Raw genomic sequence first — 15,000 nt, 5'->3', positions numbered from 1 at the left:
ACACATTACCTGTAACACCACTACCTGTGACACACATTACCTCTAACACACGCTACCTGTAACACCACTACCTGTGACACACATTACCTCTAACACACGCTACCTGTAACACCACTACCTGTGACACACATTACCTGTAACACCACTACCTGTGACACACATTACCTGTGACACACATTACCTGTAACACCACTACCTGTGATACACATTACCTGTAACACCACTACCTGTGACACACATTACCTGTAACACCACTACCTGTGACACACATTACCTGTAACACCGCTACCTGTGACACACACTGTGACAGTCGCTACCTGCGCAGTTGCCTTGGTTACTCATAGCTGCACTCCGCATGAACTCTTCCTCCTGTGCACGCGCAGCGTAGCAAGACCAGAGCTGCATGCCCCACATCGTGTAGCTTAATAACGCACAAGTGTACGCCACAACTGCCCCCCCCCACCCCACCAACACACACACCATCTGGGAGGCAAAGCTGCTTTAGTGGTGTTCCTCAGTAATACTGACTGCATTGGGGGGGGGGGCGGGGGGGTTTCAGTGGAGAACGGATTTCTTGCAGCCACAATGCAGACAGCCACTATTCGCCCCAAAAGCTAGCAGACATGGGATAAAGCACCCCTGTGCCAATGGAAGAGGAATTATGACATTATTACATTCTCCTCGGCCGGAGCGGTGAAGTCACATTTACACATGAATACGGCACGCTAAGCCTACGCAATGAACGACAGTAGCAGGATGAGCGCACGTGTGACGCTAATTAGCAAATATAAAGGAAAACGGCTAAAAAGCTTTGGTCAATGGAGAAGACATCTGGCCACCGAGGAATGCCGTTCCCCTGGCAACAAACCGGGAACCCCCAAAAGTCTACAGTCTAAGTGCTGCTGGGAGTCTGCGCAGCTTAGCGGTTGAGAGACCGTCCCTTACGCGCTATGCTACGCTACGCTACGCGGTTTCTGGGGGGTGATGTTGGTGTGGGAGGTATGAGCGGTTGTCTAGCGGTCGGAAGGTTTGCGGGTTCAATCCCCACCCTGGGTGTGTTGAACGAGCTGACCACTGGTGTGCGAGTGTGTGAATGAGTGAATGAGAAGCATTAGTTGTGAAACGATATGGATAAAAGCATCGTAAAAATTCTGTCCATTTACCATTTTATGACCAGTGGTATCAATGAAATTCCTGTCCATTATTCCACTATGGCTTCTGTGCCTTTCACTTTTACATGAGATCTCTGGGATGTGGGGGCGGGGGGTATTCTGGTATTACAGGCACCGCCGGCTGTTTCTGCCCTTCAGTGGTACACCCTCTCCTCGTACCCTCTTCAGATCCGGAATCTGCCCACGGGGAATGCAAATCCGGAGCGCTTGCGCTGAGAACGCTCCCCCGTGTGCGGTACCCTGGGCGTGGGCGCCGGCTGAGCGAATACCGAAAACACGAGGACGCTTAAACGAGGGCCGTTTAGAACGCGCCGCCATTCACACGCGTTACCGTGGACGCCGGCTCCCCTAACGACCCCGTCAACAACTCAGACGGTCGGGACGAGTCTGACAAACTGACATTTTTAAAATGCCAGCCGTGGCGGCCCGGAACACACTCTCCACCAGAAAGGGCTGAACCGGCCATATTTTATGATTATTTTATTATCCGTTTAATACTGAAGTAATATTAACTTTAAAGGCTAGTTCCAGTGGGAGGGAGGTCCCACAGCGTAGCAAAATTGCAGAGAATCTCAAATCCCAACCTATTACAAAAATTACCTCTATAATTACAGCTGAACGGCCTCTTAACCCGAAACAAAATGGATGCTACATTATTACAGTATATCTATAAGCCTTTCCCCACCATTCATCAACCAATATACCATACTGAATGAATCTAACATTGATGAAAAATAATGTCGGCCAAAAGCTGGGAACATCCATTCAAGGTGGATCAATCCCATAATCCCGCTCGGCGTGTTGGCCCAGTCTATTAATTGCATAAGCATTGCGCTGATGTCACTCCCTGCGCGCCGGTGTTATTCTGAGAGCCGGTACACCAGAGATGATCTGCGTTAGCATATGCCACCGCGCTACGCCACGCAGCGTCCGAACAGGACCAACGCAACGAGCTGGCGGCCGGCCTACACAGAGCCTGCCGGCCGGGTGTTCCCGCGGGGAAAACAGCCTGGCCAGCTACCGAAGGGGATCTCACACTCACTACAGAGGGGAACGGGCACCCTGTTCAGCAAACTGATGAACACTACTGAAGGCCAACTGGTATGTTCACTGCCATAGGGGATACACAGCCTGTTGAGCTAACTGAAAGGGGTCTTGGTATACTCACTACAGTGGGGAATAGGCACCCTATTTATCAAACTGATATTGGAGTTGATACTGGAGTTGATACTGTTTGTATCACCCTGTTTGTAAACTGAAGGCTAACATTCAGTACTGCAGGGAGCACACAGCCTGTTGAACTGAAGGGGATCTTACAGTATATTCACTCGTGTAGGGAATTGGCACCCTATTTGTAAACCCAAGGGATCACAGATTAAGCCTGCTTTGAGACTCAATTCTATTTTGAACGGAGATTCTCCATACAAAACTCAATTTAGTCCAGGACTAATCTGTGTCCGTGAAACTGTGCCCTATCTTCACTAATGTGGGGAACGGACTATTTAGCAAACTGGTGTACACTACTGCAGTGGATAAGGAGTTTGTAAACTGGAGGGGATTGTATAGGCTATTCACTGCTGTGTTGAATAGGCACCCTATTTATTTGTATTGTCTACTGAAATTGATAAGTACCCTATTTAGCACACTAAAGGGTGTTGGTGATAAAAGGCCATTATTTCAATTTGCAGGTGTGAAGTTTTGGTGATTAGGGCGACGCCATTTTGTTTTCTGTTCATTGAAGCTGATGTTCACCCTCAAGTTAGATGCCACTGTTACTCCATGCCACCCTCAATACCCAGGAGAAAAGTTCATTTTAAAAACGGCATTAGCACCGAGATCAGAGGAAACTCTTCATTACTTTGGATCATACATGGACAGCGTATGACCTAACATCTTGAGAGATGGTGTGGACAAACCACTATACAGGTGCCTGAATGGTAAATGGTAAATTTATATAGCGCCTTTATCCAAAGCCCTGTACAATTGATGCTTCTCATTCACCCATTCATACACACACTCACACACCAACAGCGATTAGCAGCGGATGAAGCTGCTAAATGTTAACACAAGAGATCTGATCACAGGAGGGGGAGGGGTTAGGGACTTTTCAAATAACCTACGTCACCGCAAACGTTTCATGGCCATTTCAGATAAAACCAGGAAGAGAACGCTGATGCGTGTGGACCTTTAACTGTATGTGACACAGAACCAGCCACACCATCATCGGCCATCACTGAATCAATTCAAATGACCTCTCAATACATGTAAAACTACAGAACACTTACTTTGGTTTGAAGTATTTGTATAATTCTTGCAATGACATCCTGATAACTTCTTTTGGTTTTTGCTTTTGTCTGGACAGTTATTTTTCTATATTGCAACCTGATGATGTCTCATTTATTAATAAAATAGATCAAAAAACAATCCTTGACCCTCCATGTCTGTGCCTTTTCATAAACCAAGAAGTAAAATCATGAAGATGAGAATATAGCACACAGTATTACCTCTGACTGAAACCTTTTATCAAACCGTTTACATCCGTCTCAGAGGGGTCAAATGGACTCATTTTCACTATCAAGGTTGATTTAATAGTAAACATTTGAACTGTGTTTTTTTTTTTTAAACTGACAGTTTCACATGCTAGAATCTACACACATACAGCCAGACTCAGACATTAAAAAGGCTTTGCAGTTTGTCAAGACAAAAAAAACCACAACTGTGTACAATGTTGCTGTCCGAGAGAAAGAGAGAGAGAGAGAGAGAGAGAGAGAGAGAGAGAGAGAAAACATATATTGCTGCTTACTCTATTTTCACAACAGGGCAGATTGCATCTAAGATGGCTGTGATATATTTGTTGTTAATTACGCTCCCTTTGTCTGGAGATGAGAGAGAGCACCGGGGCGTAATTAAAGAGCGCTTCAGCGCAGACCCAGGGCATGCTGGGTAATCTGCGCAGTGTGGACCGTGCGGAAATGGAACAGGAAGTGGAGCGGAGCCGGTGCAGATCCGTCCGAGCGTAGCAGACCGGCGGGGTGATGAAGAGTGGGCAGGGAGGGATCGTGATCTGGGAGGAGAGTCAAGTCTCACTGCGCCCCCACCCCTCCCCCCCTCCGTCCTGGGTTTAAAATAACCCTGTGTGCCTGTGTGGAGTGCCTGTGTGTGTGTGTGTGCCTGTGTGTGTGTGCGTCTGCCTGTGTGTGTGTGTGTCTGCCTGTGTGTGTGTGTGTGTGTGTGTGCCTGTGTGTGTGCGTCTGCCTGTGTGTGTGTGTGTGTGTGTGTGTGTGTGCCTGTGTGTGTGTGCGTGTGTGTGTTCCTGTGTGTGTGTGTGTGTTCCTGTGTGTGTGTGTGTCTGCCTGTGTGTGTGTGTGTGTGTGTGTGTGTGCCTGTGTGTGTGCGTCTGCCTGTGTGTGTGTGTGTGTGTGTGTGTGTGTGTGCCTGTGTGTGTGTGCGCTCATGTGCCTGTGTGTGTGTGCGCTCATGTGCCTGTGTGTGTGTGCGTCTGCCTCTGTGTGTGCGTGTGTGTTTGTGTGAAGTGCCTGTGTGTGTGTGTGTGTGTGTGCTCATGTGCCTTGACGTGTATGTGTGCATGTGCGTGTGTGTGTGCATGATGTGCATGTGCATGGGTATGTATGCATGTGTGTGTGTGTGTGTGTGAGTGTGCGCGCATGTGTATGTTTGGGAAGGGGGAGGGGTGGAGTGGCAGGGGAGGAATTTAAATAAAATTACCATGCAAGCAAATTAAGCAGAGGGACTTAATTAGAAATGCTGTAAAAATGCTAATTTTGGAGCAGACTCGGAAGCCGCATGCAAATACAACAGCCTTTTACAATAATTTATACTCGGTAAGACGGACATAAAACAGGGGATTTACCGCATGCCGTCATCCGGGAATTCAGCATCATTAGACCTTACACCCCACGCGACGCGCCCAACTCTCTGGAATGTTGTTCGGAGGGGGGGGTCAGGTGGTGACTCAGTCCTGAATGACTCGAAACTTGGATTCAGTTTGACATTCCAACACCAGCAAACTGAACGGGAGTTGCCTTACAGCGAGTGAAAACACACCAGCAATATTTAAACCATTTTATTAAAATATATATTTTTTTTATCATTATCATTTTCACTCGTTAATTATATGGCCAGTTCGGGCGATTTGCTTTTAGGACGAGTAAATGTGTCTGCCATGTCTCCTCTGTAGCCCATAATGCCATTGAAAAATTCCCCAACAAACAATTGCTTCAAATTGCAACATAATTACACTCTCCGCAGCGTTCGGGTGTATAATTTGACCTCTGGCCCCAACAGATGCAGCACAAACACAGCATCTAATGCCAAATCCACATATCAAAGCATGTAGAGGCCTGGAATTTCCGCGGTACAAAACAAATACCTGCCGTGACAAATAAGCTTAATTCTCCTGCACAGTTTTCATTTCAAGTAAAATAAAATATGCTCGCGCACAAAGGAATCCGTCGTGTACGGAGACCGAGTCTGAGGTGTGAAATTCGCAGACCGAATTCACACATCTACCTCGCGCCGTTTCCAGCACCTCGCTGTTTGTCAATATTTATTTGATGCAAAAAGGTTATTTCTCACTCAGACACCGTCCTATTGCAGAAGCTGGAAACAATCAATTAAAACGCCATTAAGCCGGGCGGAATTAGTCAAACGCCGTCTGGGACAGGGAGGCAGCCAGAGACACCCGGCCATAAATCTCGCAGGATGAAACTCGACACTCTGCGAAGAATGAGAAGTGGAAGTCAAACTCCGGGGGAATTGGTGCCGCGAACGAGCCGCTTATCGATCTGAACTCAGCGGCAGAGGCAAGAGGAACAGGTGCATTCCAGAATCACAGCGCAATTCTATTAACCCCTTAAGCCGCGAGGTCACAAATGTGTGATTAGAATGCTTCTCGACTGAACATTCCAATCACAAAAGCGCGATTAGAATGTTTTCGACTGAACATTCCAAACACAAATGTGTGATTAGAATGTTTTGAACTGAACATTCTACTGATGATGTAATAATCACCACTGACTGAAACTGAGCACATAAAAAAAACACATTCCAATGTAAAAACCTGCTCTTCAAAGTGTTAACACAACCACCACAGGACACATGCAGAGAGTCTGCTGAATGCTGCGCTAGGTCGCTACCGCTAAGATAATCAAAGGACTATTCATCTGTGTTGTGATATAAAGCAGATATATTGTGATATCCATCCCTTCACCGTTAATCTGTAAATATTCACTGCTCATAGTAATCGTCCTTCTGTCATACCTATGATTCCTTGTTGAGCTTAGTGCTTTAGTCCTGTGCTTAGATTGGTTTTGCTGAATGGTGGAATGGACCAGATAACCACGGAATGTATGCCTAGCAGGACGATGGCTCCTCACATCAAATATCCAAAAATAATTTTACATTTAAACTTGATATTATCATCATTACATTACATTACAGTTATTTAGCTGATGCTTTTATCCAAAGTGACTTACAGTTGATTATATTAAACAGGGGCCAACCACCCATTACATTACATTGCATTACATTAATGGCATTTGGCAGATGCTCTTATCCAGAGCGACGTACAGTTGATTAGAGTAAGCAGGAGACAGTTCTCCCCTGGAGCAATGCAGGGTTAAGGGCCTTGCTCAAAGGCCCAGCAATTAAGTGCCCAGTGCGGACCTTACGGTGGCTACACTGGGGCTTGAACCACCAACCTTCCAGGTCCCAGTCCCCTCAGCTACCAGGCTACAGGCTGCCTCAGCATCGACATTTAAGCAGGAATTGTTGCACATTTATATAAAAAACACAGTGCAAAGTTACAATACAGAACATGACCTCCTGTAATCACCAGTCCCAAGGCAGACTCAGACAATGAGCATGCTCAAAGCAAACCAATCACAGAGCGTAATCCTAACGAGAGGGGAGGAGCTACGACACTACTAAACCCTGCGGTGTGGCCTGAGGGGAGGCTGGCGGGCCCCTCCCCCCAGTCACAGGGCACAAAGGAGCGGCTGTCACAGGGCGACAGGGTGGACCCGTCACGCCAGCCCGGCGAAACAGGGGTGACACGGGCGCTCGATGAGCTCAGCGGCGCTAATGAACGTGCGAGAGATTTACTGCGCGGGAATGTTTATTAATGTTTATTAATGTTTATGAATCCGGCCCGCGGCGTGGACGGTGCGGAGGTGGCTGTGTACCAGCGCCACGGCGGTAAGGAGACAGAGAGCGATCTCTTCATTATTTCTACTTCATCGGGGACAATTAAGTTCCCCGTGTTGCAGGTTTTTTTTTTTTCTTCCTAGTACCGTTCCCCTGAATACATTAAGCCACGGCAGTGGTGGACAAACATATGAACAAAAAAAACCCCCCCTAAATATTATGCAGGGTTGACTGCAATTGAATTACCGCCAAACTGTTGAATATGTAACGTACCAAAAGAAGAGTGGTAAAGGATGGAAAAACAAAACAAAAAGAGCAGTTTTTGTTCCCTCTCGCTTTCTTAAAATGTTTTATGTGCTTAGCAGGCGCTCCTGCCCGGAGCTTCTTGCAAATGTCCGCGTGAAGACGGTTTCGGCAAAGACCGGCGGCCGCGCCAAGACATGAGCGCTACAGTTTTTCATCACTGCGTGCTGCAGAGGAGGGGCGGTTGAGCCTCTCTCCTCCGAGACACAGTCTTCGGTCCTGGGTTTCCGCGCGGAGAGCGTTAGCGGTAGCGCAGCGTCCGGGTGTGCGTTGTTTTTGTTTCCCTCGTTTTTCCCGCGCGTGGCTCAGGGAGGCGGGGGTGTGCCGTGGGGTGCCAGCTCGGAGGCCGGGCCATCTGTCCGGCGCGGGCGGCCATTTTGTGCTCCTCGCCCCGCTCTCCCCGGTTCGCCCGTCAGCCGCGCCCGGGCCCCGGAACGCCATGCGTGGAGCGCGGGCCCCGGAACGCCATGCGTGGAGCGCGGGCCCACCACCGACGCACAGCCTGCGGGCTCGTGGCCCCGGGGCCTTACCCACGGCCCCGTTTCTGAGACGGTTAAGTATTCATGCAGTCTGGGTTTCTGAGATCATTTGATGGGGTGGAGGGAGGGAGGGGGAGTGCTTACTGGATGCAGGCAGGAGAGCTACTCTGTCACAGTGAAAACACAGAACTGAACTGAGAGAGAGGGAGCGAGGGAGAGATGGAGGGAGAGAGGGAGGGAGAGAGAGGAGAGAGAGAGGGAGCCAGGGCGAGATGGAGGGAGAGAGGGAGGGAGAGAGAGAGGGAGGCAGGGAGACAGAGAGGGAGGGAGAGGAGAGAGGGAGGGAGGGAGAGAGAGGAGAGAGGGAGAGAGAGAAAGGAGAGAGAGAGGGAGGCAGGGAGACAGAGAGGGAGGGAGAGGAGAGAGGGAGAGAGAGAAAGGAGAGAGAGAGGGAGGCAGGGAGACAGAGAGGGAGGGAGAAGAGAGAGAGGGAGAGAGGGAGGGAGAGAAGGTGCGAGAGGGAGGGAAAGAGAGAGAGGCAGGGAGGGAAGGAGAGAAAGAGAGTGAGGGAGGATAGAGAGATTGAGAAAGGCAGGGAAAAGATAAATATGATGTATTTTTAAAGAATCCCTCTGGCCTCTCTCAGGCTGGCATCTCAGCCGCTACCTGTCAGACGCCCCCCCCCCCCCCCCCCCCATCTCCCCCCCCACCCCCACGGTCAATTTGCCGTGGCTTTGACGATATAAACCAGCACAGCTGCTGAAAATATTATATCACAACAGCTGTTGTGAGAGCGAACGGGCCATCTACGGCATTTTAATAGGGCCAAAAGCGCGACTGTTTACCACTCACCACAGCTGTGTGAATTAGCAGGGTACGGCTCCCGACTCGCGTTCAAAGACAATTAGCATTTTTTATCAACGTTATCCACAACAAACGGAAAAAAAAAACACTCAACCAAGATATCGTCAAACGAATTAAAATAAGCCGCACGGGCTCCGAGTGAAGATTATTGGCCTTGATTTAATTGATTCTTAATTGACACTTAAGATATTTAACGCGTGCGTTACATCCGCGGGTCTGCCGCGCAGAAGCGCGTTTTTAAAAAGCGTGGCTGGTTTTCGGCCATCTTCACGTCAGAATGAGCGACTGAGTCCGGGCGAGAACGGAGACTCGGCAGATGGGCCGGAGGAACGGAGACCGGCCAGCCGGGCGTCGGGAACGTGAGGTATGGCGCTCCTTTTCGCCTCCCTGTCGTCGAGGTGAGATACGTCTTCCAGCGCAACACAACCCATTTGTTAGGAGAGCGTGCATTGTGGGAAATATTACTCTTCAACACATTTCTCAGAGCCCACCATCGATTTCACTTCAAGGTCCTCCGAGATGCCTTGGCACAAAAAAAAAAAACAATCTGAAATTCAAACTCCTGGCGCTAAAAATAATATTTGTGTAGATGGTGATTATAATGAATCTTTGTGAAAATGAAAGCTGCTCTTGGTAGTCTGTCTTCCAGACAGTAAACGGGCATCCACTTGAGATATTATATCCCCAGAGAATCTCTCAGATTTTATTTGTATTTTTAAAATATTACCCACACACTGTGCCAAGCCAAAAGCCAGATTGTTCTTCATATGATATACAACATTCCTTATCTTTCGGTTCTTACCCATTCTGGCTATTAGACTGACTTAAGAGACGTCCGGTGTCACTGTGCAAGAGTGGAGCGTGTGTGTGTGTGTGTGTGTGTGTGTGTGTGTGAGAGCAAGAGAGAAAGGGAGTGTGTGTCTGTGAGAGAGTCAGAGAGAGTGTGTGTGAGAGAGAGAGAGAACAGGAGACTGTGTGTGTGTGAGTGTGAGCGAGAGAGAAAAGATGAGAGAGAGAAAGAGTGTGTGAGAGAGTAAGAGAAAGAAAGTGTGTATGTGAGAGAGAGAGAGAAAAGGAGTGTGAGTGTGTGTTGGTGAGAGAGTGAGAGAGAGTAAGAAATTGGCAGAAAGACAGAAAGACAGAGAGACTGAGAGATAGATAGTTAGACAGACGGATGGATAGATGGATAAATTGATCATGTGACTTACTCTCAGTGTCAGCGAGGGAGAGGAGGCTGAGGAGGAGCAGCAAGGCCCCGCCCCGGTGCATCATGGGACAGCTTGGCACCAGCATCCTGGCAGCCTCAGTCTGGCCGGCTCACCGAGGCCCGTGAGTCAGACCGGTGCGATCTGGAGCGAGCGGGCGGGAGATTCACAGCCTGCGGAAAACCGGGAAACACACGGGGAGGCGGGAATGAGACGGGGCGGGTTTTCAACTGACGTTCCTCCCGCACGGACCTCGCGTTGGGAAGACCGGTCCGTCAGTCTCTGTTACAGTACTCTTTTGAATGGGTGTTCAGAAACGAGATATCTCTTCGCAGATGAAAAACCGTGCGATCCACGATAGTGCGCTATAGTGTGCATCGGTAATAAAGTTTTACCAAAATGATTTAAAGCAGCCCCCCCCCCCCCCCCCCCCCCCCGCCCCCCAGGCTCACCCTGCCCCCCGTTCTCCAATTCCTCTGCACCCTGTTCAATACTTGTGGGAAAGTTCCTAAAATCACTTCCAATCACCTTCCTTTTCTCATTCAAATTCATACACAATTCACTGACCGAAACGCTGAACTCTAAGGCTGTCTATGGAGACAGAGGGATATTTGTTATAAAAAAACTGCAAGGGATGGGGAAAAAATAACAAATACGGGAATAGAAAACAAAATATCAGCCCGTTTCTGTCCTGGATTCTGGGTTGGGAGCAGGGGAGGAGATGTGGAGTTAATCGGAATGAAATCTGCTGCCAATTGGTAAATATCCCAGCATGCCTTGAGGTTGTGGGGCTGGTGCGAGATGAGACCAAGGTGACCCCATTAGACTGGCTGTTCTGTGGGCCTGTGGCCTCCATCTGACCCCCCATCCCGCACAATCTGACCCCCCTCCTCCATCTGCTGAGCCTGTTTCAGCTCTTACACCACTCTTACTATGGAGCCCAAAGCATGCAGGATTACTCCCAGTGTAATGAGTGTGTGTGTATGTGTGAGAGGGAGAGAGTGTGAGTGGGTGTGTGTGTGTGTGTCTGTGTGTGTGTGTATGTTTGCATGTGTGTGTGTGTGAGTGCTTGAGTGAGAGGGAGAGAGTGCGAGTGGGTGTGTGTGTGTGTGTGTGTGTGTGTGTATGTTTGCATGTGTGTGTGTGTGTGTGTGCTTGTGTGAGAGGGAGAGAGTGCGTGTGTGTGCGTGCGTGCTTGTGTGTGTGTGTGTGTGCGCATGTGTGTTTGTGCATGTGTGTGTGCATGAATCTGTGTATGTGTGTATTTTTGTGTGTGCTTATGCACATTTTGTGTGCATGTATGCATTTGTGTGTGTGTATGTATGTGTATGCATTTGTGTGCATGTGTTTGTATGCGTGTATACGAGTGTGTGTGTGTGTGTATGTGCTTGTGTGAGAGGGAGAGTGCGTGTATGTGCGTGCGTGCTTGTGTGTGTATGTGTGTGCGCGTGTGTGTTTGTGCATGTGTGTGTGCGTGAATCTGTGTATGTGTGTATTTTTGTGTGTGTGTGCGTATGTGTATGCATTTGTGTGCGTGTGTTTGTATGCGTGTATACGAGTGTGTGTGTTTGCGTGTGTGTGAGTGTGTGTGTGTGTGTGTATGTGTATGCATTTGTGTGCATGTGTTTGTATGCGTGTATACGAGTGTGTGTGCGTGTGTGTGTGTGAGTGTGTGTGTGTGTGTGTATGTGTATGCATTCGTGTGCATGTGTTTGTATGCGTGTATATGAGTGTGTGTGAGTGTGTGTGTGTGTGTGTGTGTGCTCACCTCTATCCTGGCCAAAAGAAAACAGCAGAAAGTGGGCCGGCCCACCCAGGGTGATCAGAGCCCAGTTAAGCCCTGGCACTCGCTGAAAGGCTGTCCTAATAGACTTAATGAACAGAGAGCGCAGCCCCTTCACAGCAACATCTTTCTCCCCTAAAAAACCCTTTTAATCCACTGCTAGTGCCTTTCTCTCCTTCTCCCTCTCCCTGTCCTTCGCTTTCAATAAAGTGAAAAAGACTGGACTAGCGATTCAATCGACAGAAAGACAAATAAGTGCTGAGAATGTCTCGCGGCTCTTTCGGAGTAAATACCGCGGTGCGGACTTTACGGGCGGCCGTTTGTCTGCGGGATTCCGGCTCGGACGCGCGGGAAAAGGCCGGAATCTCCGCGGCGTTCCCGGCGGCCGCCAGCATCACAACGCGGGCGTGAGCGGGGGCACGTTTCGGGAGTGATTTGCGGAAACGGAAGGGAAGGGTGGTGGAGATATTTGATGTTTGAACCGGTGAGGGGAGAGCAGCCTACGCTGCGAGCAACCGCCATCCGGTGTGATTAACCTCACAACTGAGAGAGCAGCCAATCAGCAGCCTGCATTATCAGAGCCGGAGTCCTCAGAGTGACTGTGAATACGCTGTTAGTCCAGGGAACTAACACTTAAATAAGACACGCACACACACACACACACACTCACACACACACACATACACACGTACACACATATTACAGACACAAGCACACACACAAACGCACATGCAAACACATACACATACACATGTACACACATATTACAGACACAAGCACACACACAAACGCACATGCAAACACATACACATACACATGTACACACATATTACAGACACAAGCACACACACAAATGCACATGCACACACAAAAGAACAAGCACACATGGACACACACACAAACGCAAGTAGACACACCCACACAAAAAAGGACACAGACACACACATGCACACAGACACAGGCACATGGGCACACACACAAACACACACACGCACGCGCACACACACACACATCCACCCACCCGTCTTCCAGGTCAGTTTCAGTCACAGTCAGGTCTCGCTCCCTCGTGATCCAGCGCAGTCTACATGACCACAATCAGCAGCTGCTAATCCGCTGTACAGGGCAGACTCCACAAAGACCGGGAGCGTGTGATCTCTTAAGAGGAGACATTACCGTACAGCGCTTAATGAACTCTGGCATCGTCAGAGCGTGTCTCCCAAGCTCCGCGGTTGCCCGGCTACGCCTTTAACCGTTAGCGCCGCCGTTAGCGTTCGCGAGGAAGGGCGCTGACGAGGCCCTTTGGACGCGCGCACGGTCAAACAAACGCAATTATCTCCTCGCCGCAGCAGAGACTGCCCGTGTCTATGAGCGCAAACGGCATTAAAGCAGCCAGATAATCCCCTTAAACAGTCTTTCGCCCGGCTATTTATCTGCTGACGGGCGAGGGGAAGAGGAGGGAGGAGGACAGAGAAAGTTCCAGAAGCGTAATCAGGAGGGGAGACGCAGACAAAACGGCTCATTTACACCGTCCAACACCGGTTACTTTATATTTAACACACTCGCACACACACACACACACACACACTCACACACACACACGCACACACACATGCTCCCCCAACTATTTCCTTGAATTTAACACACACACACAAAAAACACACACACACAATTCACACATACACGCACACGTACAGGCACACGCACACACACACACACACACACACACAATTCACACATACACACATGCATGCACACACACACAGAAACTTACACAACTTCACACACACACACACACACACACACACACACACACACACACACACACATGCGTGCACACACAGAAACTTACACAACTTCACACACACACAGACACACACACACACATGCGTGCACAGTGTCTCGGGGACACTCTCAGATGTCCTCTCTCTGCAGCGTGCCCGGAGCAGGACTGAGAAGCACACGGACACAGAACGGATTCAGAGCCCTTGAACCCCGTCCCACACAGACACAGTTTGGACAGCGCAATGCACCTGATTACATACAGGCAGGGGCGGAGCCCTGGGAGCAGCCAATGGGAAAGAGAAGACAGAAGGTCAAGCCTTTTTTCCGCTAAACACTGCACACATGAAACTCTTTTACAAGATTTTTTCAATTTTTCTTAACAGCATCACTCCGTTTGTGGGTAAAAAAATAAACATCCCCCTCCTGACGGTCAACATGCCATTGCATAGCGTCAGAGCGTCAGAATGCTACCACACACACACACACACACACACACACACACACACTAACCATAGTCCTCTCATGCTGACTCTGAAAAACAAAGCCATCTGTAGATTCTACAGCCTTAAAGAAGCAGTCACTCCTCAGCACACTAATATCGCCAAATATACTGACAAGCAGGAACCTCACATTTTTATCATTTTCAAAAACTTTCTAGCCTCATGAAGAACCACCTAGAGAGAGCGAGTGAGAGAGAGAGAGAAAGCAAGAGAGAGACGGAGAGCGAGAAAGAGAGACAGAGCAACAATAAAAGAGAGAATCAGCCAGTAAAAGATTGTGATGGGAGGCTTCTCACCACTGACCGACGAAGTCATTTCTGCAGCTTGGTCCTCGTTAGCGGTAGCGGTTTTGCCGCGACGCTAATGCTAAACGCTAACGCTAAACGCTAACACGGTGAGAGAACACTTCCCAGCTCGCTGCCCCTCATCCCTGCCTCTCCCTGACGGCCGTGTTTGTGCTGTGTGTGTGCGCGGGTTGTGTGTGTGTGTGTGTGTGTGTGTGGGGGGGGGCCCATATGGGCCGGGGGGGCTGGTGTGGGCAGGACCTGGCGCTCTCGCTCAGGGAGAGGAGGTGCCAGCTTGCGTCGCGCTGGGGGCGGATGCCAACCGAGGGAGGGCAGGGATCAGCGCTGGCATGGACGAGCTCCGACACACACACACACTACACACACACACACTCACATACACATACATACACTACACACACACACACACACACACTACACACACACACACTCACATACACAT

At 49.3% G+C, this 15,000-nt stretch overlaps 1 protein-coding gene across 1 annotated transcript in view; it reads right to left on the bottom strand.

Moving 5' to 3' along the window:
* The window catches only part of LOC133135222 (receptor-type tyrosine-protein phosphatase delta-like), a 452,453-nt gene that overhangs the window by 129,416 nt on the left and 308,037 nt on the right, over positions 1-15,000 (bottom strand). Inside the window, exon 10 of the mRNA XM_061252069.1 lies at positions 10,192-10,361. Within this exon, the coding sequence (XP_061108053.1) occupies positions 10,192-10,276 (85 nt within the window). The 5' untranslated portion in view covers positions 10,277-10,361. The remainder of the gene's footprint in view (positions 1-10,191; positions 10,362-15,000) is intronic.

The sequence above is a fragment of the Conger conger genome, chromosome 8 (assembly GCF_963514075.1).
Source record: "Conger conger chromosome 8, fConCon1.1, whole genome shotgun sequence".
Taxonomy (NCBI): Eukaryota; Metazoa; Chordata; class Actinopteri; order Anguilliformes; family Congridae; genus Conger; species Conger conger.
Note: the sequence above shows the minus strand (reverse complement) of the source record. Positions and strands in the feature narration are given on the sequence as shown.